Source organism: Corythoichthys intestinalis, chromosome 9 (assembly GCF_030265065.1).
Source record: "Corythoichthys intestinalis isolate RoL2023-P3 chromosome 9, ASM3026506v1, whole genome shotgun sequence".
NCBI lineage: Eukaryota > Metazoa > Chordata > Actinopteri > Syngnathiformes > Syngnathidae > Corythoichthys > Corythoichthys intestinalis.
In genome coordinates this window covers 19579524-19605963 of record NC_080403.1, presented here as the reverse complement: position 1 = coordinate 19605963, position 26440 = coordinate 19579524, and the positions used below count along the sequence as shown (strand labels likewise).

The following is a 26440-nucleotide window of genomic DNA, read 5'->3' as shown; positions in this document are numbered from 1 at the left end:
CACGGGGTGAGATCTTGCATGGAGCCCCAGATCGAGGTAGATCATGCGTGGTCTTGTATGTCTTCCATTTTTTAAATAATTGCTCCCACAGTTGATTTCTTTACACCAAGCGTTTTACCTATTGCAGATTCAGTCTTCCCAGCCTGGTGCAGGTCTACAATTTTGTCTCTGGTGTCCTTCGACAGCTCTTTGGTCTTGGCCATAGTGGAGTTTGGAGTGTGACTGACTGAGAATGTGGACAGGTGTCTTTTATACCGATAATGAGTAAAAACAGGTGTCATTAATACAGGTAACGAGTGGAGCCTCGTTAGACCTCGTTAGAAGAAGTTAGACCTCTTTGACAGCCAGAAATCTTGCTTGTTTGTAGGTGACCAAATACTTATATTCATTTTAATTTGGAAATAAATAGTTTAAAGATCAAACAATGTGATTTTCTGGGGGGGGTTTTCATATTCTGTCTCTCATGGTTGAGGTTTACCCATGTTGACAATTACAGGCCTCTCTAATCTTTTCAAATAGGATAACTTGCACAATTGGTGGTTGACTAAATACTTATTTGCCCCACTGTATTAGGATGACAGCTTTGTTCGCTGTTTGGATGATGATCTTTCTTTTGAAGGTCACATCGTCTGGCCGATATATATATATATGTATATATATATATATATCACCTAGTGGTCAGTGTCAAAAAAGGAAGTGGCAATAGCAAAAATTTACTTAATGCATTGCTATAAAGAGCGTTTCAATTTTCTTTCATAATCAAAGTGATTTATATCTGTCGACCTCTAGTGTTCATGAAGCATTTTTGAACTTTGAAATGTTTTTTTTTATCATACCAGAAAAGACTGGAAGTTTGATTATATCTTGACTCTCACTAACTTGATTTAATCACATTTTTTTATTGGAACTCAATAAAATGTCATTTTCAAGGGACCTTATTTTAGCTTTGCATTGTCTGGTGTGTAAGCTACTTTAAGTGTTAATAAGCCAGGTTCATTTTAATCTCCTATAGGTTCAAGCTTTGTATTTGCACTGGGGAAATGAATTCCATTTAGAGTGACATTATGGAACGCCCTTCTGTAGGCAGATGGAATAATGGACAGCAAGATCTTGGGTTGAGTGAGGCAGCCAAACACATGGTGACTATTTCTCAAATATGCACTAACAACCTGTAAGGGGAAAATGGGTCCTTGCTGTTATCAGGGAATAAAGTTTTACGGCTACACATTGCACCGTTTTGTATTCGGGTCTTTTTCAACCTTATGCAACATGGCGCGATCTTCAAGGAAGAAGCGGAGGCTCACAAAAAGAGAAGAAATGGATGAGAAATTAGAGTGTGGATATATCAGAACTTCAAAATTAATCAACAATGGTCAGTCATTCACAAAAAATAGTTTGATAACCCCACACAGTTTCTTGGTGATGAAAATACACACCTTCATTTTTTTTAAATTTAATAGTGGGATAAAATGTAGATTAAAAGCCAGTATATCCAGGGAGGGCCGCCTGTGTTGGGCGCAGATATTTTATGAATGTTCATATTTTAGCCAATCAAATGCAAGTATCGTAAATTCCCCGTCCTTCCTCAATACACCGTTAATATCCTTATCACATGCACGTGTACTCAAGTCAATGAGGCTAAGTTCATACCGCATGTCTTAATGCACAAATCCGATTTTTTTCATGTTTTTCCGACTCAAGTGAGGCATTAACTTGATGGCCTGAACGGGACAAGTCGCAGAGAAGTGGACCATTTCAAATCTGATCTAGGTCACTTTCATATGTGGTTAAAATCCGAGCTGGACCACATTTTTTCCAGAAAGTGGCTGTGGTTTGAACTCTCAAGTCTCCCAAATCGGAATTCACGCTGCAATTACGTCAGCAAAGAATGACAGAGGCAGGGAGCTACGGCAGCGATGGAGCTGTGCATTAGCGTTAGCGCCTAGCTTGAAATCAGCTTTCAGGCAATAGGCGGGCTTGACCACAGTCATTAAAAAAATAATGCAATGAAAAAAGAAAGAAAAGGATATACCTGAGAATGCTCAGTTTTCTTTCTGTGTGCCAAATAAGCAATATTTGGTCGTGAGTCAGGACAAACTGACCATTTGTGTGCGCGTCGTGCACGCACACATACGGTCAGTGCATGCGTTCTATCAATCCATATAACCTTTGAATATCAGACAAAACGGGGATATTTTATGTCTGTTTTTTTGTGTCCGCTTTTTGGAAATCAAAATATGATCACCCTAGAATGACGTAGAGCCAACATGTGTAGTCGTTTGTCGTGATGCTTCTGTGCATGCGGGTCAGTTTGCTCAGCGCGTGTCGGACAGTGAATTAACCCTGAGTTATGCTTCTGCGTTGCAGTGACGGCGTAGTGACTACTGCGTCAATGAGCATTCGATAGTTCTGCGGCAAGGGAACGTGTTGCTCTGTAATTCACTGCCAAGCCACTAGAGGGGTGTGGCATTGTGGTTGTACGGCTTTGGGGGACTCTTGTCGACTTCCTCCTTAGTTTTCTTCCAGTTACACAACAATGCTAACGGAGATGGAACGCTTGAATGTGGATCTTCAGCTCATAAACATTGAACATCAAATGTTGATCACACAAATGTTGAGGCGCAGGCGACACAGAAGACGGTTGCGGAGGTGGTCGTTAGCGCAAGAATGTCTGTAAATGGCGGTGATTCCGTGCTGAACCGGAAACAACAGTCAGTCACGTGTTGACGTGACACATAGTCAGAATTTTGTGGAGCTGCATGACAGGCTACAGCGGAGGGTCTTAAATCTGGTCTGCCTTGACAGCGTAGGTCTGCCACAGAAGCATAACTCAGCCTTTAGTGCGTATGCGCAATACTTGAACGGGCTCAATGGACAAAGGGAGTCAGAACAGACACGCCAAAAAATCAGATATGACAAAAAATAGGAATTGTGCATTAAAACCTGAGATATGAACCTGGCCTAAGTGTATATGTGCATGGGTATAACTGACATCACAAAATGGCTTTGCTCATAAGCGGTGTCATTTGTGTGTGTGTGTGTGTGTGTGTGTGTGTTTAAATACTGTTGTCTCAATTACCAGATGTCTATAAAATCACCATAAAATGCTTTGAGAATCTGTCTTTCACATGAATGTCTTTTATACTGTGTGTTGTCTTTCCCTTTACGGTTTCAAGTGCAGGTTAGGGTGTGGCGGAACTGCAAGCATGTTTCCTTTGATCGGACCCTGGTGGTTTACGTGACACACTTATCTAATCACTTTTATTTGGAAATTGACTTGACTTCCCGTTGTTCACTTTCTGAATACTGTTGCGTTATTAACTTTACCATAACTAAATGGCATATCTGAAAATATTTTGGGGTAGATATGACAATGTTACTAATGATATCCATTCATGATAACATCCTAACTCAGGTAAGTCTAAAGTCACTTCTCACCCGGAAACTCTGATGTTACTCTGGTGGCTTAAATGTTGTTGTCCTCCCCCTCCTATATTGTTTTACAACACAAATTAATCACTAGGAAGCACACTACAATGGCTTTTAACCCATCTGCTGATAATTAAAAGACATAAATTTACTCAATCCAAATCTAATTTACCTTACTCATTCAATTATTGGTTGGTGTAATACAATCAAATTGACACCATTCTGCTACACATATTAAAACTTTAAACATATACACCATAAATACCCAAATGTATCAACTTGAACAATGTAGGCACCTAATAAGTAACTAGAAAAACAACTGTAATTGTTTGGGGCAAGGCATCTCATGGCACGCCTCTTATCAATTTTCATAGCAGATAAATCGGCTACACTTTTGCGGTAACTGTGTAGTTTATCTGGTGGGCAACTTAGGATATCATTCATTTTTGACAACAATACAGTCAGTGATCTAAGCACAGTGCTACATGCTTCTAGAGGGACTAACAGTACACAAAAAGTATCTGGACCTGCCACTGCTTATAGTTGGCAATACTTGGTCAGGCAGGGTCACCATGGCAACAGCAAAGGATGATATGTGGTGATTCACATGCGTTCATGATAATGACTATATCCCTACCTCAAAATGTCACTGACTGCATGCGGAATACAAAATGTCTTACTGACAGTATTAACAAAGAAACCATTGCATTTGATTTGCTTTTCTTGACTTTGTAATAAAAGCTAGCTGGGCTTATCATTGCCTTGTTAAAAGTAACTGAGTGAGGGCTGAGTTTCTATACATCAACTTTAAAATGTTCTTGCATATGTAACTTGGTGCTGGGTGATATACTTTTTTTGTTTTTATCTTCTATCCATCCATTTCAACACTGCTTATCTTTGTCAGGGTCAAAGGGTGCTGAAGCCTATCCTAGCTGACTTCAGGCGACAGGTGAACGACACCCGTATTTCATCTTTCTTTTTTACCTCCCTATCGTCCGAAGATACTTTTCATATCAGAATATAAATTTTAAACTTAATTTTAATGTTGTTATTTTGAACGAGTAGTTTTTTATATAATGCCGTCTACCATTGTATACCATTGGTATGGGTGTTAGTAGAATGAAATTTTACTTCACAACATGTATAATTTACCATCAGAACTAAGCAGCACGCCCCATGACTCGAACCCACGCAACACACCACATCACCCCTATCCTCCGTCAACTTCACTGGCTTCCCTTCAAACAGAAGAATCAGTTAAAAGATCCTCATCATCACCTTCAAAACACTCCATGGCCTGGCCCCTCCCTACCTTTGCAATCTACTCCGTTTAAACAATCCAACCCGTCCACTTCGCTCTTCCACCATTCTCCCCCTCTCAGTCCCCTGTGTCCGCCTCTCCACCTTTGGTTCCAGAGCTTTTAGTCAGTGTGCCCCCCACCTCTGGAACTCCCTACCCCCTGATCTTCGCAGCATATCTACCCTATCACTTTTCAAATCCAGACTGAAAACACACCTGTTCACTCTTTCTTACCCACCATAACCCCTAGCTCTGTTTATATTTTTACCTCTTTCTATTGTGTTTTTAATATTTTATCCTTTTAATACTTTTTTATCGTACTGTGATTCCATGTCTCTTGTGAAGCGTCTTTGTGTGGTTTGAAAAGCGCTCTAGAAATAAAATGTATTATTATTTATTATTGTTAATTTTCTTTCGCCTCACAGTTTACCTCATCTGGAGTGTAATGCCTGCCTGAAAATAATCAACATTGGACTCTTATTTGAGGGACTGTTCAAAATCTACCACATTAGTCAGTTTTCATCTGCAAATTCTGCATGGGAATAGAGTGCTATGAAAAAGTATCTGAACCTTTTGGAATTTCTCACATTTTTGCAGAATCAAACAATTACAGGTTTACATATTTGAATGAGAAAAGCATGCAAACAATGACAGAAGGGGGAAAAATAAGTAAGTGAACCATCTTCCTAAGGAGACTTAAAGAGCAATTGGAACCAATTTTTACCAAACAATCTTAAGTTAGGTGTGGGTCCAATCACTGATGAGTGGTTTAAAGCTGCACTGCCCACTGTAAAACACACACCCTTTAAGAAATGTCTTGATGAGAAGCATAGTTTGATGTGCAACATGGCTTAGTCAAAAGAGTTGTCTGAAGACCTGCGATCAAGGATTGTTGATTTGTATAAAGCTGGGAAAGGATACAAAACCAACTTTCAAAGCCTGGATGTTCATCAATCAACAGTCAGAGAAGTTGTCTACAAATAGACAGAGTTTGGCACTGTTGCGTCTCTCCCAAGGAGTACCCGTCCACCAAAGATGACGCCAAGAGCTCAGCGCAGAATACTCAGAGAGGTAAAAAAGATCCCTAGAGTGTCTGCTAAAAACTTACAGAAATCACGGGCACAGTCCCATATCTCTGTGCACACATCAACTATATGTAAAACTATGGCTAAGAATGTTGTTCATGGGAGGACTACAGAGAGGAAGCCACTGCTGTCTAAAAAAAACATTGCTGCTTGTTTAATGTTCGCAAAAAGGCACTTGGACACTCCACAGAAGTTTTGGCTAAATATTTTGTGGACTGGTGACACCAAAGTTGAATTGCTTTGGGAGTGACACACAACGTCTTGCATGGAGGAGAAATGGAACAGCTCACCAACATCAACACCTCATCCCCACCAAAAAGCATGGTGGTGGGAGCTTCATGATTTGGGGTTGTTTTGCTGCTTCAAGGCCTGGACAATTTGCAATAATTAATGGAAGAATGGATTCAAAGGTTTTGCAGGAAAACCTCAGGCCGTCTGTCAGACACTTGAAGCTGAAAAGAGGATGGCTGCTGCAACAAGACAGTGATCCAAAACACAAAAGTATATCAACTGCAGAATGATTTCAGAAGAACAAAATACACGTTCAGGAGTGGCCAAGTCTAAGACCAGAATTTACCCCATTGAGATGCTGTGGCATGGCCTAAAGACAGCGATTCATGCCAGACATCCCAAGGAATCTGACGGAACTACAGCAGTTTTGTAGAGAAGAATGGGCCAAGATTAGTCCTGACCGATGTGCCAGACTGATCTGCAGCTGCAGGAAGCGTCTGTTTAAAGCTATTGCTACCAAAATACAAAATGCACAAAATACTAAATGTGATGGTTCACTTACTTATTTTTCCCCCTTCTGTCATTGTTTGCACACTATTTTCATTACAATACAAAAACCTATAAATGTTTGGGTGGTTTTAGTTGAAGTAGACAGTTTTTACATCTGTGTGATTTTGACAAAGCTCAGATCACGTTTGATGGTGATTTTATGGAGAAATGTGAGAAAATCCAAAAGGTTCAGATATTTTTTCATACCACTGTAGAGCCGATTTAATATGACACGGCTGGTCACCGAAATCCATCTAAAAATGTTGTAATCTTCGATCTTAAACTCACTGAGCCCGACTGTAACTCTTCTTAACATTTAGATTTTTTGCCTTCCCCGAATTAATGTGGTAACTTTTTTTTTTCTGTACTAGTCAGGGCACTATTCCTTTGATACTACTGATAATTCATGGATTTACTGTGAGAAAAGGTTGCCATTTGAGCGCGTTAAAGTTGGTTTATGAGTATTACATAACATGTTTGCATTTTTTAGTTTGTCAACTTTATAGCTTCAGACATGACCGTAAAAAAAAAAAAAAAGAATGGAAACTGTGTCGAAAGTATCAGATAAGAAGTTAGTACCTCCTGACATATTTAATCAGGTGTCCTTTAACTAAAGGTCTGGCGCCAGTCTAGGATAGACTCCAGCTCACCCGCAACCAAAATAACAAGTAACAGGTCATTGCTGTTCCTCTGTCGTCCCATAGGTGTAAGTCCAGTGCATTTCAAACTGTCAAAACAAATCAAAATAAATAGATCAGTCAGTAACGTAATGCTAATTTTTAAAAAATGAGTGCTTACGTTCAATGTATTTCTTGTTGTTGTTTGTTTGTGTTTCCTTTCTTTCTTCTCTTGTGTTTCTTTTCTTCTGTTCCCCCATAACTCCTTCCTGTCCTTTGTCATAATAAACAAGGTATGTTGAAAGATCACAATGGGAGTATGTCATACTCTCAACGTGAAACATTAAAACTGTTCAGACCAATCGGGCACTTAGACTTCCATTCTCCATGTCAAATAGCTGAACGGGACAGGTTTAAAAGAAAGAAAAAAAAAAGAGTGCTTAATTCCCCCCCCCCCCCCCCCCCCCCATCCCCAAAACTTACTTGCCGGAGGGGAAAAAAAGACCAACACAGGTCTATGGGGTTTACAACAACGTGATGGGAAAGACTGTTGACAAGGCCACTCGACAGCACGCGAAAAAGAGGTCAGACAAATGATCAAATGTATTCTTTTCAGACGCAGGCTGATGATTTACTCGCCTCCGGTTGTGATGTTTGTCGTCGGCGTTAACTGTTTAAACACGTTGGAAGCACGAGACCAAGAACAATTTCACAAATATGATCAACTATTTTGATCATTACAATCAGTGTTGTTAATCTTAATGAAAAAAAGTAATTAATTATAGTTACAAATTACTTCTCCCAAAAAGTAATTGCATTAGTAACTCAATTACCTGAATGTAAGAGTAATTAGTTACTTGGCAAAGTAATTGGTGATAATTACTTTTTTTTTTTTCCCTCAAAAAAAAAAAAAAAGAAAGGAAAAAAAAAAAAAACATTGGCAACACTATGTGAAGTGTTTTTGTGAAGGTTTTTGGTACAATTGGCCCGAGCCCAATTCTTTACCCTAATTTACCCTTTACCCTGAATCAACTGTTAAAAGTTGTTAAAATTGCTCCCATTATTGCATTAGTTCCCTTCTCTCTACTTTCGACATATGAAAGTTTTAAAACTGTTTCATCATTTAAAGATAGATTCAAGTCAAGATTTTGCCGATTTAGAAGTATTTTAGATAAAAAAGTTACTTAGGTTCGCTAGGAAGGTTCTCTACAACAGAGCCGTCCTAAAAAGTCTACTGCTTTAAGACGGCGGCTGTCTACTAACACATTTAGTGCCATGTCTGTCATTTTGCATCTAGTTATATCTATATACAGTACATGTGATATCTACCATGTCTACCATATCTACCATAACATGCGGGCGTAGTTTGTTTTCTATCGGCTACAACATGTATTATTGGAGCTACCTAGCATCGCGTTTGCTCCTCGTCACAACTTTCTTGCCTCCTCCTCACTCCTGCTCTGCTCTGTCGTCTCGGTGAGTCTGTCTCCCTCAGACTTTTCGACCAATATAGTAACGCATAGTAACGCATGCCTTTCCGTCCTCAGTAACGGTAACGGCGTTGCCAAGATGAGAAAAGTAATTAATTACATTACCCACTACTGAAAAAAATAACGCCGTTAGTAACGCCGTTATTAACAACACTGATTACAATAACAGTTTACTATTAAAAGGAGTTGTTAGCATAATTAAGTGGTTCGTGAAGTGGCATTAGGTTACATGGTCAGTAAAAAACGGCATGCACAATTATTGCCGTACTTATTTCTGATGTTAACATTTCTTTCATTTTCATTTTCCAATTGATTGCTATATATCCAGTCCTTAATTTGTAAATCATAAGGTGCCGGAATGCAAAGTACATACGACAGCGCAGGGATGACGAGACTGGCACAGGTCCCAGAACATATGCAGAAAATGGTGCTGAAAACAACACACAAATGCCCACTTGCCATACTATGGGACATGCATGTTGTGCAACTCATCCCTGACCTGTCGCTGGATGTCCCACATTCTACTCCGCTCAGTGTGCTCTCCTCTCCTTCTGAATCTTCCTGTAAGCGATCTTATGTCGCGGTTCCCGCCTTTTAGTCAGCCTGCTCTACCTGCCTAGCTGATTCCAGGTAACTGGCCTGTTGCTAAGGCTGTTGGTGGTCCACCTGGCTGATTGCTGGCACTGGAGCTGGCCCCCACTCCGGGTGGCGCTGAACCTGACCATCTGCTGCCACGGTAGCAGCCTCCTGCCCCAGCTTGGCTGGCTGTCCGTGAACCTGGCTAGCTGCTGCGGCGCTGGCCTCCTGCTGCACCCGGTCCTTCCCGTTAGCATGATCGCTGCAGCTTCCCTCATCGCCAGTTGTTGCTTTTCTGACTCGTTTTGAACCATCGTCCTTCTTTTTGAAATAAGACAGTAATTGCAACTGTCTTTTTGGCACATTGAAATACCATTTGATCCTGGCTGCTTGCTCCCCAGGTGCTACAAATTTCCAAAGTTTAGGGGTTTTTTTTCTTTTATGCCATGGCCGTGATTTGTTGGTCCAGCTTTTCAGTGCATCAACAAATCTCCGACTCTTTCAAATGACATAAAATTTTTATAAACAACATGCAATTCTTGGGATTTGTTCTGTAAATGAATTTATGCATACTATTATTTTATTTTATATATTTTTCAAAAACGTTTTTAATAGCAGGATCCTGCACCTCTTGATTTTGGCCTCCCTATGTTCTGGGACTTATTTGGGCAGATCCGGCACCTCTCGTGTATAGAAAATAATAATAATATAAAAAATAAGTAATAGCATGTAAGTAATATGCAAGACACAACACTCGTAGAGTATGGATATAAACAAAGGTTTTCATATTCTAGCAGGATCTGGCACAAATTAACCCCTGTATAATATCCATACTATGTGAGTGCTGTGTCTTGGATATTACTTACATGCTATTACTTAAAAATGAGTTAATATATACAGTGGGGCAAATAAGTATTTAGTCAACCACCAATTGTGCAAGTTCTCCTACTTGAAAAGATTAGAGAGGCTTGTAATTGTCAACATGAGTAAACCTCAACCATAAGAGACAGAATGTGGGGGAAAAAAACAGAAAATCACTTTGTTTGATTTTTAAAGAACTTATCTCCAAATTAGAGTGGAAAATAAGTATTTGGTCACCTACAAAAAAGCAAGATTTCTGGCTGTCAAAGAGGTCTAACTTCTTCTAACGAGGTCTAATGAGGCTCCACTCGTTACCTGTATTAATGGCACCTGTTTTAACTCATTATCGGTATAAAAGACACCTGTCCACAACCTCAGTCAGTCACACTCAGAACTCCACTATGGCCAAGACCAAAGAGCTGTCGAAGGACACCAGAGACAAAATTGTAGACCTGCATCAGGTTGGGAAGACTGAATCTGCAATAGGTAAAACGCTTGGTGTAAAGAAATCAACTGTGGGAGCAATTATTAGAAAATTGAAGACATACAACACGACTGATAATCTCCCTCGATCTGGGGCTCCATGCAAGACACCGTGGCGTCAAAATGATCACAACAACGGTGATCAAAAATCCCAGAACCACACGGGGGGACCTAGTGAATGACCTACAGAGAGCTGGGACCACAGTAACAAAGGCTACTATCAGTAACACAATGCACCGCCAGGGACTCAAATCCTGCACTGCCAGACGTGTCCCGCTGGTGAAGCCAGTACACGTCCAGGCCCGTCTGCGGTTCGCTAGAGAGCATTTGGATGATCCAGAAGAGGACTGGGAGAATGTGTTATGGTCAGATGAAACCAAAATAGAACTTTTTGGTAGAAACACAGGTTCTCTTGTTTGGAGGAAAAAGAATAATGAATTGCATCCGAAGAACACCATACCCACTGTGAAGCATGGGGGTGGAAACATCATGCTTTTGGGCTGTTTTTCTGCAAAGGGACCAGGACGACCGATCTGTGTAAAGGAAAGAATGAATGGGGCCATGTATCGAGAGATTTTGAGTGAAAATCTCCTTCCATCAGCAAGGGCATTGAAGATGAGACGTGACTGGGTCTTTCAGCATGACAATGATCCCAAACACACAACCAGGGCAACAAAGGAGTGGCTTCGTAAGAAGCATTTCAAGGTACTGGAGTGGCTTAGCCAGTCTCCAGTTCTCAACCCCATAGGAAATCTGTGGAGGGAGTTGAAAGTCCGTGTTGCCCAACGACAGCTCCAAAACATCACTGCTCCAGAGGAGATCTGCATGGAGGAATGGGCCAAAATACCAGCAACAGAGTGTGAAAAGCTTGAGAAGAGTTACAGAAAACATTTGGCCTCCGTTTTTGCCAACAAAATGTATATAACAAAGAACTGAAATGAACTTTTGATATTGACCAAATACTTATTTTCCACCATGATTTGCAAATAAATTCTTTAAAAATCAAACAATGTGATTTTCTGGGGGGTTTTTTATCCACATTCTGTCTATTATGGTTGAGGTTTACCCATGTTGACAATTACAGGCCTCTCTAATTTTTTCAAGTGGGAGAACTTGCACAATTAGTGGTTGATTAAATACTTATTTGCCCCACTGTATAAGTAGAGACTGCACCTTCATGTGCATACTGTACAAATTTGTGAAGGAAAGAAATTCCGTAGTTAGATGATGATTTTTGTAAACTTCTTAAAAGTGTGACCTCGCTAACGAGTGGCATGGCATGCATATCGCATATTAGGCCTGCACAATATATCGTTTGAACATCACCGTCGCAATGTGTGCATGCGCAATAGTCCCATCGCAGGAAGTGCAATTGTTTTCTGTTTGTAATGTAAACTTTTGTTTTTCTTCATAAAAGCAGCAATGCCTAGATCCATTTTATATACACCAATCTTCATCATTCATAGATAAACCCCCTTAGCCGGGATTAAACGGTAGTATATGAATACTAGGGATGTCTGATTGCATATTTTTGCATCTGAGTCCGAGTCGCCTGATTTTGAGATTCTGCTGATACCGAGTCTCGATCCAATACCGAAAGAAATTTTTGTTTCGGATCTTTGCTTTGACGCTCATGCTGCCAAGAACAGCCTCTCACTTACACAATTAATGAGTTGCCACAGCACACTTCAGACTGTGTACCAAGCCTAATGATGATTAACACATTTGTGCCTTTGATCGTAGAGCTACCAAGGAGTCTGTGGCCAGGTCACAGCTACAAACCTATCAATCATCGTGACCTTTAAGTGCCAAACGCCAGCTGCACTGGTGACCAAGAAAAACAGTTTGGTCGCACAGCTTTTCAAGAGGGAGGGTGAGAGGTTGTACGAGCATGAAGCGGAAAAACAAATATATGTTTTTTAAATTAAAATCCCGATCCTTTTCACCCGATTTTGGTCCACTGAAAAATTCAGTGATTGGCCCGATTTCCAATCGTGATCGAATCCGGACACCTCTAATGAATACATTCTGGTCATAGTGAGTCAAGCAAAGTCTTCTGAAACAGAGTTATTCAAGTCTAGTGAAAATTCTTCTAGATTTAACATCGCAATATATCGCAAACCCACAAAAAAAAAATCGCAATGTCAGTTTTTTCCAATATCGTTCAGCCCTAGGGCATATAATTCCATGTTTATTTTAAAGTTTAAAGTATGATGTTTTTTCCAAACTAATTAAATCATTGAATCTTGTCAAATAGCATTCATATATCAATTATCAAGACTGACACAGATCCATAACTTTTGAAATTGTGGAATGAAAAAGATTTTGTAACAATTTGCCTCTGCATAGTTGTAGTAACCAATGATGTAATCAAAGGCAAGGATTCCGGCAGAGGGCATATGACTCAGTGGAAAAGTCGTGAGTAGTTGACTCTATCGTGTGTCGGAATACAAACTTGAAAGTGGGTCAGAGGAGGAAGTAAGTCTCCAAGAACATGAGTCCAGGGAGATTTTACCATAAAACAAGGGTCGGAACCTTTTAGACAGAGAGAGCCAAAACCCAACATATTTTCAAATGTGATTCCACAAGAGCCATACAGTGTGGGTATGTGTGTGTATGTGTATGTATGTATATACTGTAAACACACACTGTATATTCTATGTTCTTTTGCCAGCTTGTCAGAGTCGGTTCTGTCAGCACTGCTTTTTTCGTGAACGCATTTGAATGCATTATACGGGAGGCAGAGGGTGGTCAGGCTCTGCTTTTATGAGCAGTCGTGAAGTTGCGATTGAAATAAATCTAGAGAAAACTACAAAGAAAGTCTAACATCGTTTCTTAGGTTGTTACAATCGTTGCGCAGTTGTGCACTCACCACAAGGAAAATAACAAATAGAAACATGGTTTGGTGCCGTGTATATTTCATGGAATAGGAAACCACAATCGGGGATGACCAGGGGGACGTGTGTGTAACAGTGGCCGAGACAGGCGGTCTTTTTAATGAGTCTCACTCTCCTGGAAGTGGCGACAATTTGGCAGTCCAAAAAGTCATGAAAGTGAAGCTCCTGTATGACTTGGGCTACCATGTGGGTCCCTTTCATGGTTTAATTTTCCCCTATGTATTTTTTATATACTCCAGTTCGGCATCGAGTCAAGAGGGGCCGACTGGGGCTGGCCCCTCCCAACTCAAACCCCGAAAAGTGACCTGCATGGTACCCCCAGTAAAAGGCACGCGATCCTGCCTGTCAAAACTATCGCCACTTCCAGGATCACCATTGTTATGCACAACCATTCCTGGTTGCGGCTTCCAGGAAATATGTTTCTATTTGTTACTTTCCATGTGGTGAGAGCGCAACTGAGCTTCGATTGTAACATCCGAAGTAACGATATCAGACTTTCGTTGTTTTCTAAAGATTCATTTCAATCATAACCCGGGGACTGCTCGTAATAGCTAGTGTACCTGCCTTCAGTCCTTTTCTTCTAGCTCCCGTGTGATGCTTCCAAATGCGTTCACGAAGAAAACTGATCACAAAATGGAGTTCCCAACCCCTGGTCTAGATGGTGTTGCAATTTCGAAATTTCCCGCTGGCGAGTAACGAGTTTCCAGTTCAGAGGTAAACCGCGCGGGCGATGACATAACACATGAGGCTGCTCCTTTCTACGCATGTGTAGTTTGCGCAAATGCAGGCATACCTTACAGATGCGGGGGGGCCTTAAACGCACCTTAAACGTAAGTGCGGACAGGTATAAAAATAGTCAGCAAAATACCCTTAAGAAAATTATCTGTCTTAGTGTAGACATAGCCTGAGATGACGGGTTGGCAGAGAGCCATTTGGGCTCATCAAAAGAGCCATATATGGCTCGCGAGACTTAGGTTCCAGACCCCTGCCATAAAAGTTCAAACCGTAAGCAGAATCACCATGGAGAGAGAGAGAGTCCACCTGACACGGAAGCAACTCGAGTCAATTCAAATCAGACCTCAAGCGCTTAAAGTGTAAATATCTAAAATGTACGCTTCTCTACACAACAACATAGATAGCGATTGAAAAACTGGTATTTATCATCATCATCAGCCTAATTTATCATCTGAAAATACTAAAACAGTTTTTTATTGGTGCACTTTTGACTTTCCATCTAAAGCCTTGTTGTTTCAGTTCCTATGTCATTGTTAACAACTCTTTATTGGCAACACATAATTTGTCAGTTGATCAAAGCAGTCTTCAGTAAAATGTTTTGATCAAAACCTGCACCTGATTACATGTCCCCTTTCTTCTTGTTCTGATGCTGGCTTCCTGGCCAACTGCGAAATTGGATTAATGCTGTGTTTTGCGCTTTTTTGCTTCATTTTACATACAAAAGGACTACAGGTTGTGGTTCAGTGAAGTCAAATCTATCAAATTCAGTGAAGTACCCCATACCATTTGATCTAGCTTCCATGAACAATCAGTAACTTCACAAGCCTTAATGATCTGAAAACAGATAGCATTTTTTGGTACTCATGGTTTTTGTTTGTGTGTGTAAATTGAAATCCATGGCATTTCCTGTAATAAAAAAAAAAAAGCAAAAATTGGTATATTTTAGATTTAAACATGTGTTGCTTCACTGCAGTGTGAACATTACTTTGCTCCTCGTGGTTTGAATACAGGTTACAACTTTTATCAATTCTGTGGTGGTTGTTAAATGCGCTACAATATATTCCCGCCTTTCGTTGAGCCAAAAGGGGCAATTATCTTTATGTTACTATGTCTGCTGCCCATTTTATCATTGTTGATTCACAGTCCTAGACATGTAGTCATGCACACATCATCTTCATATCTGCGTGGGAAGTAATCTGGAAAGCAAGTTATTGTTGGTGTCACTCATCAAGAATGAGTTTAAAATATAGATTGTCATTGATTTATGGATTTGTGACAACCATAGCGCTACTCATTAACCCGTGAGAAAACTTTGCTCCCATTGACTACACCTACGCTGCCACGACCACACCAGGATGTTTAAAAAGGTGTTTCACACCTGGAAATGCAAGCTTACATCAAAGATCAGCAATGAAGATCACACTCGCTTGCATCGCTCTCCTGGTTTTGGTTGTGGGCCACAGTGCCGAGGCCGTGCAGGTTGAGGTAAGTGGGACTTAGGAGTTGATAAGACATCATTATAGATAACCGTAGTAGGTGGCGGGACCTTCAAGATGTGTTTCCTCAAAAGGAGAACGGCTTGTCTTTCTCCCTGGAGGCCGTCAAGAGGCTCCAGGAGATGTTCGAGAACGTTGAAATGCCGCTGCAGAACCCCAGGCTCCGAGCCAGCTTGCCATCCATGTGTGAGAATCCTATGCTGCCGCAGGAACTGCTGCCTCTGTGCAAGCAGAAGGGGGCTTCGGCGTCACTCGCGAGGCTAGGTGAGCACTTGTATATGCATTAAAATTTTATTCACGTTCAATAATTCAATTAAAAAAGGGACACATTTAAGCACACTGGGCATATTTCATAACAGTTTCTCTTCTAAAAATGACTTTTTTATATTTCTTCTGTAGTTGTCCAATTTCTTGACAGTGAATTTGGAGCTTTAATTAATTAACTCACTTATTGCCACTGACAGTGATAGATATTAAAGCCATTTAAACTGGGATGGCTGGGATCGTTTGATTATCTCTTTGTAATATAAACAAAAAAATGACAAAATTTTTTAAACATGTTCCTTTTATTTATCTTTAGTTCTGATATCTTGAATCCACAATCTTTCATCAAGAAATGTCATATCCATGTTGTTGTTGTTTTTAATTTTTTTTTTCACCTAAAAACATGAAGTCAATGCACATGATTTACTTTCGCAGGCCGCACATGTGGTGGCCCGGATCTTGCCAACTTGACATGGGTGCCCAAGGTTTAAGAGCATTAAAGTAACTTTTGCGCAATTGCATTGATATTAATATTCCATGCCAGTTGACTTTGAGTAAGTGGGGCAAGGTCTAACCTGGACTGTTCGCCAGCCAATCACAGGGTACAAATAGAAAAACGTGAAAAAAGTGTTCATATTTAAACTAATGGCCAATTTCGACACCTCGGTTAACTCAAAGTAAAATATGAATAGCAAAATAAAAGAACATTTATTAATCGCCTTTTGAACAATTTTTCTTAATTTGTTGAGGTGCGAATGGTAATATACAGTAGGTGCTAGCTACAGTACTACCATTGATGCTACCTGTTATCGTTCTTTATTACAGCCATGGTGCCACTTGATGTCTGCGAGATTTGCGCCTTCGCTGCCTGCTCCGGATGCTAACCTGACACTGCAGAACTGATTTTAATTTTTTGTGTACTCATTTCCTTTATTTCATTTTGTTTGCCATGTCTTAAAGAAGGAAAAACATGCTAAAAGCAGAGCAGAAATTGAGGAGCTATTAAGCGAAAGCTGTTACTTTAAAAAAAAAAAAAAAAAAAAAAAAAGGAAGAAAGAAAGAAAGAAAGAAAAAAGAGCATGGACCGCCTTTTTTTGTCATTTGTTTTATAGTTGAAATTGTTTTTGTTACATTTCAATCTGACCTTGCCTTTTGTACTTATTTAAATGTCTTCTTCTTTGTTATTGTTTGGAATAAAAATGTGTGCATTGCAAGTCACGTTCGCGTGCGTGTGGATTTCAAACTTCAATGGATAACTGAACAGGAGAAAACACTAGGCTTTTTTTTCATCCTCTCAAGTGGAATGTTTGCACTCTCTTGGCACGTCTATTCAACTAACACACAATCTCTGATAACTTGTTTTCTTCTATTCCACTTCATTCATGGTGAAAAATATATCAGGTCTGAATAACAGTTTTAAAGTATCCAATAAAGGTACATTAGAATGAGCAAATTATTTAATGTAAAATATTCATTAAAAAAATAAAAAGAAAGAAAAAGGCCAGCAGAATAAGTTTTTACATAACTTTTTTTTAAAGGTGCACTTGACTTTTTGAAATGCTCTATTGAGTGAGTCCACTCAAATCCACTCATGCTTTGAAGCTCACTCTGCTGCGAACCAGTGTTGTTTTTGGCAGCCATTTCAATTTTTGTCTTAGTCTTAGTCTTAGTGTTTTTTTCGGACAAAAATACTTATTAGTCTTAGTCATATTTTAGTCATTTCAAAATGTTTTCATCTTCGTCTAGATTTAGTCGACAATTCTCAAAATGTTTTCGTCAATAAACTATGAATTATAAAAGTTTTAGTCCATGAATAAATAAAGGTTTCCAACAATTTCGAATGAACATGACAGACGAGCACATAACTGTAGAGTCCTAAAGGACATCACCATTTTCATAATGATAATACATATTCACATTATTTGCAATTAATTGGGACGCCTGGACACCACGAAATGTATGTAAAATGTTTTCCAAGAGTTTAAGAAGACACCAAGTCACACCGCTAAATGTTAATGCTATTGCGAACGGTATGATAACACTACACATTAGTTTAGTGTGTGATGATCACTCAGCACAGACCTTTAAAGGCTAAAGCAACATGGCATATTTAGCCAAGATAGGAAAGCAAAACTTACCAAGCAGAACCTGACACATTTCACAAAATGAGCTTGAAATGGGCACAGGCTTACTCACCGAAAGCCAGTGTGTGGGGCGTGGGCGTCGGGAAGGAGGCGCAGCACATGACATGAGTGACATGACCAAACACTGCTAAATGCGTTCTAACTACACATACAATAAGAAAATATTCACACATTGTGAATTTATGACGGAAACTATGGCGAATTTTCATCTCGTTCTCGTATCATCAGACGACAACTGGCATCCATCTCATTATATTTTAGACTCCCGAGACACATTTTCAGCGCGTCATCGTGACATCATCGTCATGAAAAAATTGTTCGTTGACAAAATATTTGAGTTATCCTCATCGTTGACGAAAAAAAACACTGCTGAAAACAGGCTCTGACTGATACAATGAGTTGCCACAGCACACTACCGCTAGTGTTTAACAAGCAAAACGATGACTGACATATTTGGGCCTTTGATGGTAAGGCTACCAAGCTTCTCTGGCAAGATCAGAGCTAAAAACCTGTCAATCATCGTTAATTTTAAAAAGCTAACTCCAGGCCACTGATGACCAAGAAAAGCAGCATGAAGGAGAGTGAGAGGCTGCATGAAAAACAAATATATTTTTTAAATTAAAAACCCGATCCTTTTCACTTGATTCCGATCCTCTGAAAAATGGCAAGATCGGCCCGATTTTCGATCACATGATCGGATTAGGACAGCCTTACATGTGACAGTTCAAAATATTGGAAACTGAGTAGAGTGCCTCTTTAATAATGTGTTATGCACCTCAACTTGACCTACAGCATAACCTGGGAGACAATCCATTTTACATACAGTAGTCTGGAAAAGTATCTAAACCTTGTGGAATTTCTCACATTTCTGCATAAAATCATCATCAAATGTGATCTGATCTTTGTAAAAATCACACAGATCATATTTAAATTAGGATAGTATGCAAACAATGACAGAAGGGGGGAAAATAAGTAAGTGAACCATCACATTTAATATTTTGTGCCCCCCCTGTGGCAACAATAACTTCAACCAGATGCTTCCTGTAGCTACAGATCAGTCCGACACATCAGTCAGGACTAATCTTGGCCCATTCTTCTCTCCCAAACTGCTGTAGTTCGGTCAGATTCCTGGGATGCCTGGCATTAATCGATGGGGTTCAAATCTAGACTTTGACTTGGCCACTCAAGAAAGTGTATTTTGTTCTTCTGAAACTATTCTGAAGTTGGTTACCTTTTGTGTTTTGTCTATTGTCTTGTTGCAGCATCCACCCTCTTTTCAGCTTCAACCGTCTGACAGGCGGCCTCAGGTTGTCCTGCATCCTGCATCCTGATAAACTTTTGAATTCATTCTTCCATTAACGTTGTCCAGTCCCTGAGGCAGCAAAACAGCCACAAATCATTATGTTCCCTCCACTATGCTTCACAGTGGGGATGAGGTGTTGATGTTGGTGAGCTGTTCCATTTTCCCTCCACACATAACATTGTGTGTTACTCCCAAACAATTCCACTTTGGTGTAATCAGTCCACAAAAGATTTTGCCATAACTTCTGTGGAGTGTCCAAGTACCTTTTTGCGAACGTTAAACGAGCAACAATGTTTTTTTAGACAGCAGTGTCAGAACTGGACTACAGGCAGGACCCAGATGCAGAGTTTTCTTGGTTAACAAAAATGATTTATTCAACAATGTCTCTCTCAAGGCAAAAACAAACAAGGCAGGTTCTTCAACAAAAAATCACTTCACTGAGGAAGGCAAAAATGTTATCAAAAACAAAAGGTAGCAAACAAACTAAGAAATGCTTACAATAGATTCACAATCAGAAGGCAGGTTCTTCAACAAAAAATCACTTCACTGAGGAAGGCAAAAATGTTATCAAAAACAAAAGGTAGCAAACAAACTAAGAAATGCTTACAAAAGATTCAAGATCGGATTTTCCTCTATGGCTGTGAGCAAGAAGTGAGCTGGGGTGACACGACGGTAGACGATGACACTCTGGCAGAAAACAAAGGGGAGGTTGACTATATATACACTCACAGAAGGTAATGGGGAACAGGTGAAAACAATAGGTGATTAGGCGACAAGAGGAAGGGTAAGTGCTCTGAAACAAGGAGGGTGAGACTTACAAAATAAAGCAGGAAATGACCATGACACGACAGGACCTCACTACTGTGTGACAAGCAGTGGCTTCCTCTCTGGAGGCCTCCCATGAACACCACTCTTGGTCATAGTTTTACATATAGTTGATGTGTGAACATAGATATTGTGCTGTACTAGTAATTTCTGTAAGTCTTAGCAGACACTCTAGGGTTCTTTTTTTTTTACCTCTCTGAGTATTCTGAGCTCAACTCGTGGCGTCATCTTTGATGAATGGCCACTCCTTGGGATAGAAGCAACAGTGCCAAACTCTCTCCATTTGTAGACAACTTCTCTGACTGTCGATTGATGAACATCCAGACTTCTAGATATGCTTTTGTATCCTTTCCCAGCTTTATGCAAATCAACAATCCTTGATCTCAGATCTTTAGACCGCTCTTTTGACTGAGCCATAATGCACATCAGACAATGCTTCTTATCAAGACAATTCTTACCAGGTGTGTGTTTTATAGCGGGCAGGGCAGCTTTAAACCACTCATCAGTGATTGGGCACACGCCTGACTTAAGTTGTTCAGTAAAAATATGTTTCAATTGCTCTTTAAGTCTCCTTAGGCCAGAGGGTTCAGTTACTTATTTTCCCACCTTCTGTCATTGTTTGCATGCTATCCTCATTAAAATATGAAAACCTATAAATGTTTGGGTGGTTTTAGTTAAAGCAGACAGTTTTTTTCATCTGTGTGAATTTGACAAAGATCAGATCACATTTGATGGTGATTTTATGCTGAAATGCTAGAAATTCCAAAAGGTTCCGATACTTTTTGATACCATTGTATACATAGTATAACATATTTCGACCCATGTAAGAAATTAAATAATAATCATAACAAACAAGCATAGCTTTATTCAATCACACAATACAGTTACAGCTCATTTTGTTGTTCAGGTCAATTTTATTCAGAACATAGTTTGGAATGGATTATATTTTCATGAGGGAAAAAAACAGTTTTTTGTGCATGTCTTGGCCACCTGGGGGCAGTGTCTTTCAGTAAAGCAATGTAGATCTGATGAGTAATCACAGAAGTGTACTGTAGATTGTGATCATGTTAGTATGTATTTTTAATAGAGTTGAAATATGCATGTGTTGCTAGCATTTGGGTTCAAATATACCAGTAATTCTTTTACAGTTTAGTACAGTACCCTGCTACTTACGGTTGTGAATCTCTGTTCTGTGCGTGATAGTTATCTTGATATACTGTATTGCCAACAATCTAATACATCAGTGATACTTTATCAGAAAGTACCGACACAATACAAGACAATTTACCTCCAAATCACGTGGAAGTACATTTGATAATATTGAGGTATATGAAAATATCGGATACAGTACGTGTCACATACTATCAGAATTGACCTGTGCTGTAAACGTAGCCTTCTTCTTAATGCAGTAAACACAGTCCACCTTAATTGCCACAATGATAAAAGTCACGGCAGTGAAATAACTTGGCTATAGTGAGGAACACTACTAGTTACAGTGCCTTGCAAAAGTATTCGGCCCCCTTGAACCTTGCAACCTTTCGCCACATTTCAGGCTTCAAACATAAAGATATAAAATTTTAATTTTTTGTCAAGAATCAACAACAAGTGGGACACAATCGTGAAGTGGAACAAAATTTATTGGATAATTTAAACTTTTTTAACAATTAAAAAAACTGAAAAGTGGGGCGTGCAATATTATTCGGCCCCCTTGCGTTAATACTTTGTAGCGCCACCTCTTGCTCCAATTACAGCTGCAAGTCGCTTGGGGTATGTTTCTATCAGTTTTGCACATCGAGAGACTGACATTCTTGCCCATTCTTCCTTGCAAAACAGCTCCAGCTCAGTGAGGTTGGATGGAGAGTGTTAGTGAACAGCAGACTTCAGCTCTTTCCACAGATTCTCGATTGGATTCAGGTCTGGACTTTGACTTGGCCATTCTAACACCTGGATAAGTTTATTTTTGAACCATTCCATTGTAGATTTGGCTTTATGTTTTGGATCATTGTCCTGTTGGAAGATAAATCTCCGTCCCAGTCTCAGGTCTTGTGCAGATATCAACAGGTTTTCTTCCAGAATGTTCTTGTATTTGGCTGCATCCATCTTCCCGTCAATTTTAACCATCTTCCCTGTCCCTGCTGAAGAAAAGCAGGCCCAAACCATGATGCTGCCACCACCATGTTTGACAGTGGGGATGGTGTGTTCAGGGTGATGAGCTGTGTTGCTTTTACGCCAAACATATCGTTTTGCATTGTGGCCAAAAAGTTCCAATTTTGGTTTCATCTGACCAGAGCACCTTCTTCCACATGTTTGGTGTGTGTCCCAGGTGGCTTGTGGCAAACTTTAAACGAGACTTTTTATGGATATCTTTGAGAAATGGCTTCCTTCTTGCCACTCTTCCATAAAGGCCAAATTTGTGCAGTGTACGACTGATTGTTGTCCTATGGACAGACTCTCCCACCTCAGCTGTAGATCTCTGCAATTTATCCAGAGTGATCATGGGCCTCTTGGCTGCATCTCTGATCAGTTTTCTCCTTGTTTGAGAAGAAAGTTTGGAAGGACGGCCGGGTCTTGGTAGATTTGCAGTGGTCTGATGCTCCTTCCATTTCAATATGATGGCTTGCACAGTGCTCCTTGAGATGTTTAAAGCTTGGGAAATCTTTTTGTTTCCAAATCCGGCTTTAAACTTCTCCACAACAGTATCTCGGACCTGCCTGGTGTGTTCCTTGATTTTCATAATGCTCTCTGCACTTTAAACAGAACCCTGAGACTATCACAGACCAGGTACATTTATACGGAGACTTGATTACACACAGGTGGATTCTATTTATCATCATCGGTCATTTAGGACAACATTGGATCATTCAGAAATCCTTGCTGAACTTCTGGAGTGAGTTTGCTGCACTGAAAGTAAAGGGGCCGAATAATATTGCACGCCCCACTTTTCAGTTTTTTATTTGTTAAAAAAGTTTAAATTATCCAATAAATGTTGTTCCACTTCACGATTGTGTCCCACTTGTTGTTGATTCTTGACAAAAAAATTAAATTTCATATCTTTATGTTTGAAGCCTGAAATGTGGCGAAAGGTTGCAAGATTCAAGGGGGCCGAATACTTTTGCAAGGCACTGTATGTATAGATACAAATATAATTGTCTTTGTTGTGTGTAGTTTTACACTGAACTTAAACTAGGATTTCTGAAGTTAATTTAAGTTGGGGAAGTAAACGAGTATCTCAGAAATGTAGTAAATTGTGGTTCTACTCTACTGCATTAGCATTCATAAATGATGACATTCTTTTTATGAATTGATTCTTTTCAAATTTCAGCATTTTTGTAAGCCTATAAAAGCATTTTCCAGTCAATATTTTCTTAAGAAAAAGAAAACAATTACAATACTTTCACCGCAAAATTGCAACTATTATGCATTATGCGTTCAAGCACATAAATTAACAACCTTTTTCCTTTAAGAATAATTGTGTTTCCTTTTTCCTCTTAAAATTCCAATTTTAGTCTCTTCAGTACATCTTTTTTATTCATATTTGGACTATCTCTTGTTTGAAGTAGTCCGTGCGTCATGTGTCTTCTCATTTTCTCTCTTGCATGTGGAAATTGTCCAATTAGAACATGCGTAGCCACCTCATGCGTCATGTGTCTTCTCATTTTCTCTCTCGCATGTGAAAATTGTCCAATTAGAACATGCGTAGCCACCTCCATATTTATGATCAGCTTGACATTTATAATCATGATGACCATTTGGAAGCTTAAGTCCACAGTGAAACTTGGCTTTGACAGTGTGAACAAACACCAAGGTGCCATCAAAGCAGTGGGTAGAATACACAAAGAATAGGATCCACTTGAGTGCTTTGCACACATGCCTTCGTTCCTCGTATAAATCAATCATTGCTAAACCTTTACACACCTTTAATAAGCGTTGGAACTTCCTCGCTAGAAGCACACAAGAAAAAAAGTTAGCGTCCGAAATAATCTCCGTCCTTCGCCATGAAAAGTGTGGTCGTGCTTAGTTTGCTGTTGTGCATTTGCAGTACAGCCTTGTGTGTGCAGGTCAGGGTGAGTATGATTTTTTTTTTTTTTAATGCTTAATGAATATTTAATAAACGAAAAAGATTTACCATATAGATGTTTTTTATGTAAAAAGGTAATTTTTCGCTTAATACAGTATTTCATTCTCATGAAATGACTTGATGGCAGATATACCGTAGATTATTACATTTTCTTGTTACAGTGTGTTGACATTGTAAAATTAGTTTTTTTTCCTCCATTAAAAATGCAACAGTCTGATCTTGTGCCTCATTCATGAAATTAACTTACAAAATTATAGCACACCAAACACGGCAGCTATGTTGCTATGCTAAATTGTACAATTAAAACAGAGCTATCACTGTGTAATTAATTTTGTGTAATTAAAGAGCTTTATATGTGAAATGTATTGAGCTTAACTATTATTGTATGATTAATTTGAAGGTGTACCTAATATTGTGCTAAGATACAAAGTACAGCGCTGCTGTTGCAGTTTAAAAATGTGCAAGGCCCAAAGGTCGCTTTGAAATAAAAACAAGCTGTGCTGGTCATGTTTGCATTCAAGACTTGATTAAAAGCCTCACTTAACATTCCAATCCATGTCCAAACAAGGCCTCCAGTCAGACTTTTTATTTGTCCATTCATTTCATTGCATTCACCTGAAGGGGGAGGTATGTTTTTGAACTTGAACTCTTTCTTTCTCCATTCCCAGGATGGCGACAAAAGTTTCCCCTTAGAGGCAGTGAAGCAGCTGAAGGTGATGATGGATGACATCGGGGCGCGACTTGGCCCTCGGCTAGCCCGCACCGGTGCAGTGCCTGCCGTGTGCGCAAACCCAGTCCTGCCTCAGGTGTTCTATCCCGTGTGCCAAGGCCAGAGCGCTGCCGGGGTCTTCTCCCGACTCGGTATAAATATTGATATTCAGTGAGGGAAATAGAAAACTAGTGTGCTAACTCCACTTTTGATTAAATGGAGTTAGCCCACCGTTGACACCTTGGTAATTTTGTGCCATTGCCAATGTCTATGGCAATAGAATAACAGTTAATATAACACATTTGCTCCTATGAGGCAAAGAGGTAAATATATCAATACAGTACACTGTATATAAAATGACTTAAGCATAATTTCTTAACAATTGTCTCTTATTATTTTTGCTTTCTAGTGAACATCTTGGTTTCTTCGGACCCGTGTGAAATATGCGCCAACCCCTCCTGTTTTGGCTGTCTGCAATGAGACTGACTTGGCAAAAAATATTTGTCACTGCAAAAAAAACAACAGAATTACCCAATTCAATGTTGTTGTTTTTTATATACGGTTTGTAGTTTATAGAATAAATGTATCATGTTTTTCTTGATCAACAGGCTTATCATGTTAGTCATAATTTATTGACCTTTTTGGATTCCCAATAAAGTGTTTCTAAGCATATTATAGTTTAATGATCCTGTTGTACATAAAATAAAATGTGTCTTTGCCTACCCGAACTATGGTTGTACATTTAACAACTACACCGCTATGGACAACTACTATGGAGATACGGTCTGGGTGTTGAGTACTTTATATAAAGTCATGTAATCACGTCATGAACACGTGGCTCGTTGGTCTAGGGGTATGATTCTCGCTTAGGGTGCGAGAGGTCCCGGGTTCAAATCCCGGACGAGCCCAATGTTTTAATTTTTTTTACCTTTGCTTAATAATTATAAACAGCTGGGAAAACAATATGAAACGCAATTTCCTGTTGTTCACTAAATAGTAAAAACCGGTATGAATTTAGATTAGTTTATATTGCCTGTCAATTCTGCTGTTTAACCACCAGAGGTCAGGAGTGACTAATTTATTACTCTTCAGGCCTGTCGTCGGCTGTTGCAAATTGTAAGAGTCCAACAGATGCCCGCCTACACGTTTGTTCTTGTTGTCATTGAGATTCGTCCTATCAAGACAACACAACAGGTTAGCACCATACGTTTTCCATAATTGTCTACGTTAGCGGTGAGCCAGAGGCAACTGGAATTTTTTCTAGCTAGCCTTTGGTGAAACACCAAAACTACGAGGCTGAGTTATGAGCCATTAAGTCTCAGTCCTGTTCCACATCAAGTCGACATAAATTCAAGCTCTCTTGGAGAC

General features: G+C 39.6%; 2 protein-coding genes and 1 non-coding gene across 3 annotated transcripts; all 3 read left to right on the top strand.

Moving 5' to 3' along the window:
* The first annotated feature begins 15604 nt into the window (after positions 1-15604).
* On the top strand, positions 15605-17405 carry si:ch211-220m17.5 (guanylin family protein). Its single transcript, XM_057846713.1, has 3 exons — positions 15605-15738; positions 15824-16013; positions 16839-17405. The coding sequence occupies exons 1-3, from the start codon at positions 15664-15666 to the stop codon at positions 16895-16897; spliced, it is 324 nt and encodes a 107-aa protein (XP_057702696.1). The 5' UTR covers positions 15605-15663; the 3' UTR covers positions 16898-17405.
* Positions 17406-24215: 6810 nt separating this feature from the next.
* LOC130922327 (guanylin-like) lies at positions 24216-25680 on the top strand. The gene is made up of 3 exons (XM_057847052.1): positions 24216-24349; positions 25032-25224; positions 25482-25680. Exons 1-3 carry the CDS (start codon positions 24281-24283, stop codon positions 25550-25552), a joined length of 333 nt encoding a protein of 110 aa, XP_057703035.1. The 5' UTR covers positions 24216-24280; the 3' UTR covers positions 25553-25680.
* A 228-nt stretch (positions 25681-25908) lies between these two features.
* On the top strand, positions 25909-25980 carry trnap-agg (transfer RNA proline (anticodon AGG)). Its single transcript has one exon. It is a non-coding gene; the product is annotated as a tRNA-Pro (tRNA).
* Positions 25981-26440: the final 460 nt, after the last annotated feature.

What these genes read in the sequence shown, in the direction of transcription:
- si:ch211-220m17.5 (XM_057846713.1), top strand. Translation starts at nt 15,664, where the DNA reads ATGAAGATCACACTCGCTTGCATCGCTCTCCTGGTTTTGGTTGTGGGC. An exon ending in CCGAGGCCGTGCAGGTTGAG is followed by an intron (nt 15,739 to 15,823) that starts GTAAGTGGGACT and finishes TTTCCTCAAAAG; the next exon opens with GAGAACGGCTTGTCTTTCTC. An exon ending in GGCGTCACTCGCGAGGCTAG is followed by an intron (nt 16,014 to 16,838) that starts GTGAGCACTTGT and finishes TCTTTATTACAG; the next exon opens with CCATGGTGCCACTTGATGTC.
- LOC130922327 (XM_057847052.1), top strand. Translation starts at nt 24,281, where the DNA reads ATGAAAAGTGTGGTCGTGCTTAGTTTGCTGTTGTGCATTTGCAGTACA. An exon ending in CCTTGTGTGTGCAGGTCAGG is followed by an intron (nt 24,350 to 25,031) that starts GTGAGTATGATT and finishes CTCCATTCCCAG; the next exon opens with GATGGCGACAAAAGTTTCCC. An exon ending in CGGGGTCTTCTCCCGACTCG is followed by an intron (nt 25,225 to 25,481) that starts GTATAAATATTG and finishes TTTGCTTTCTAG; the next exon opens with TGAACATCTTGGTTTCTTCG.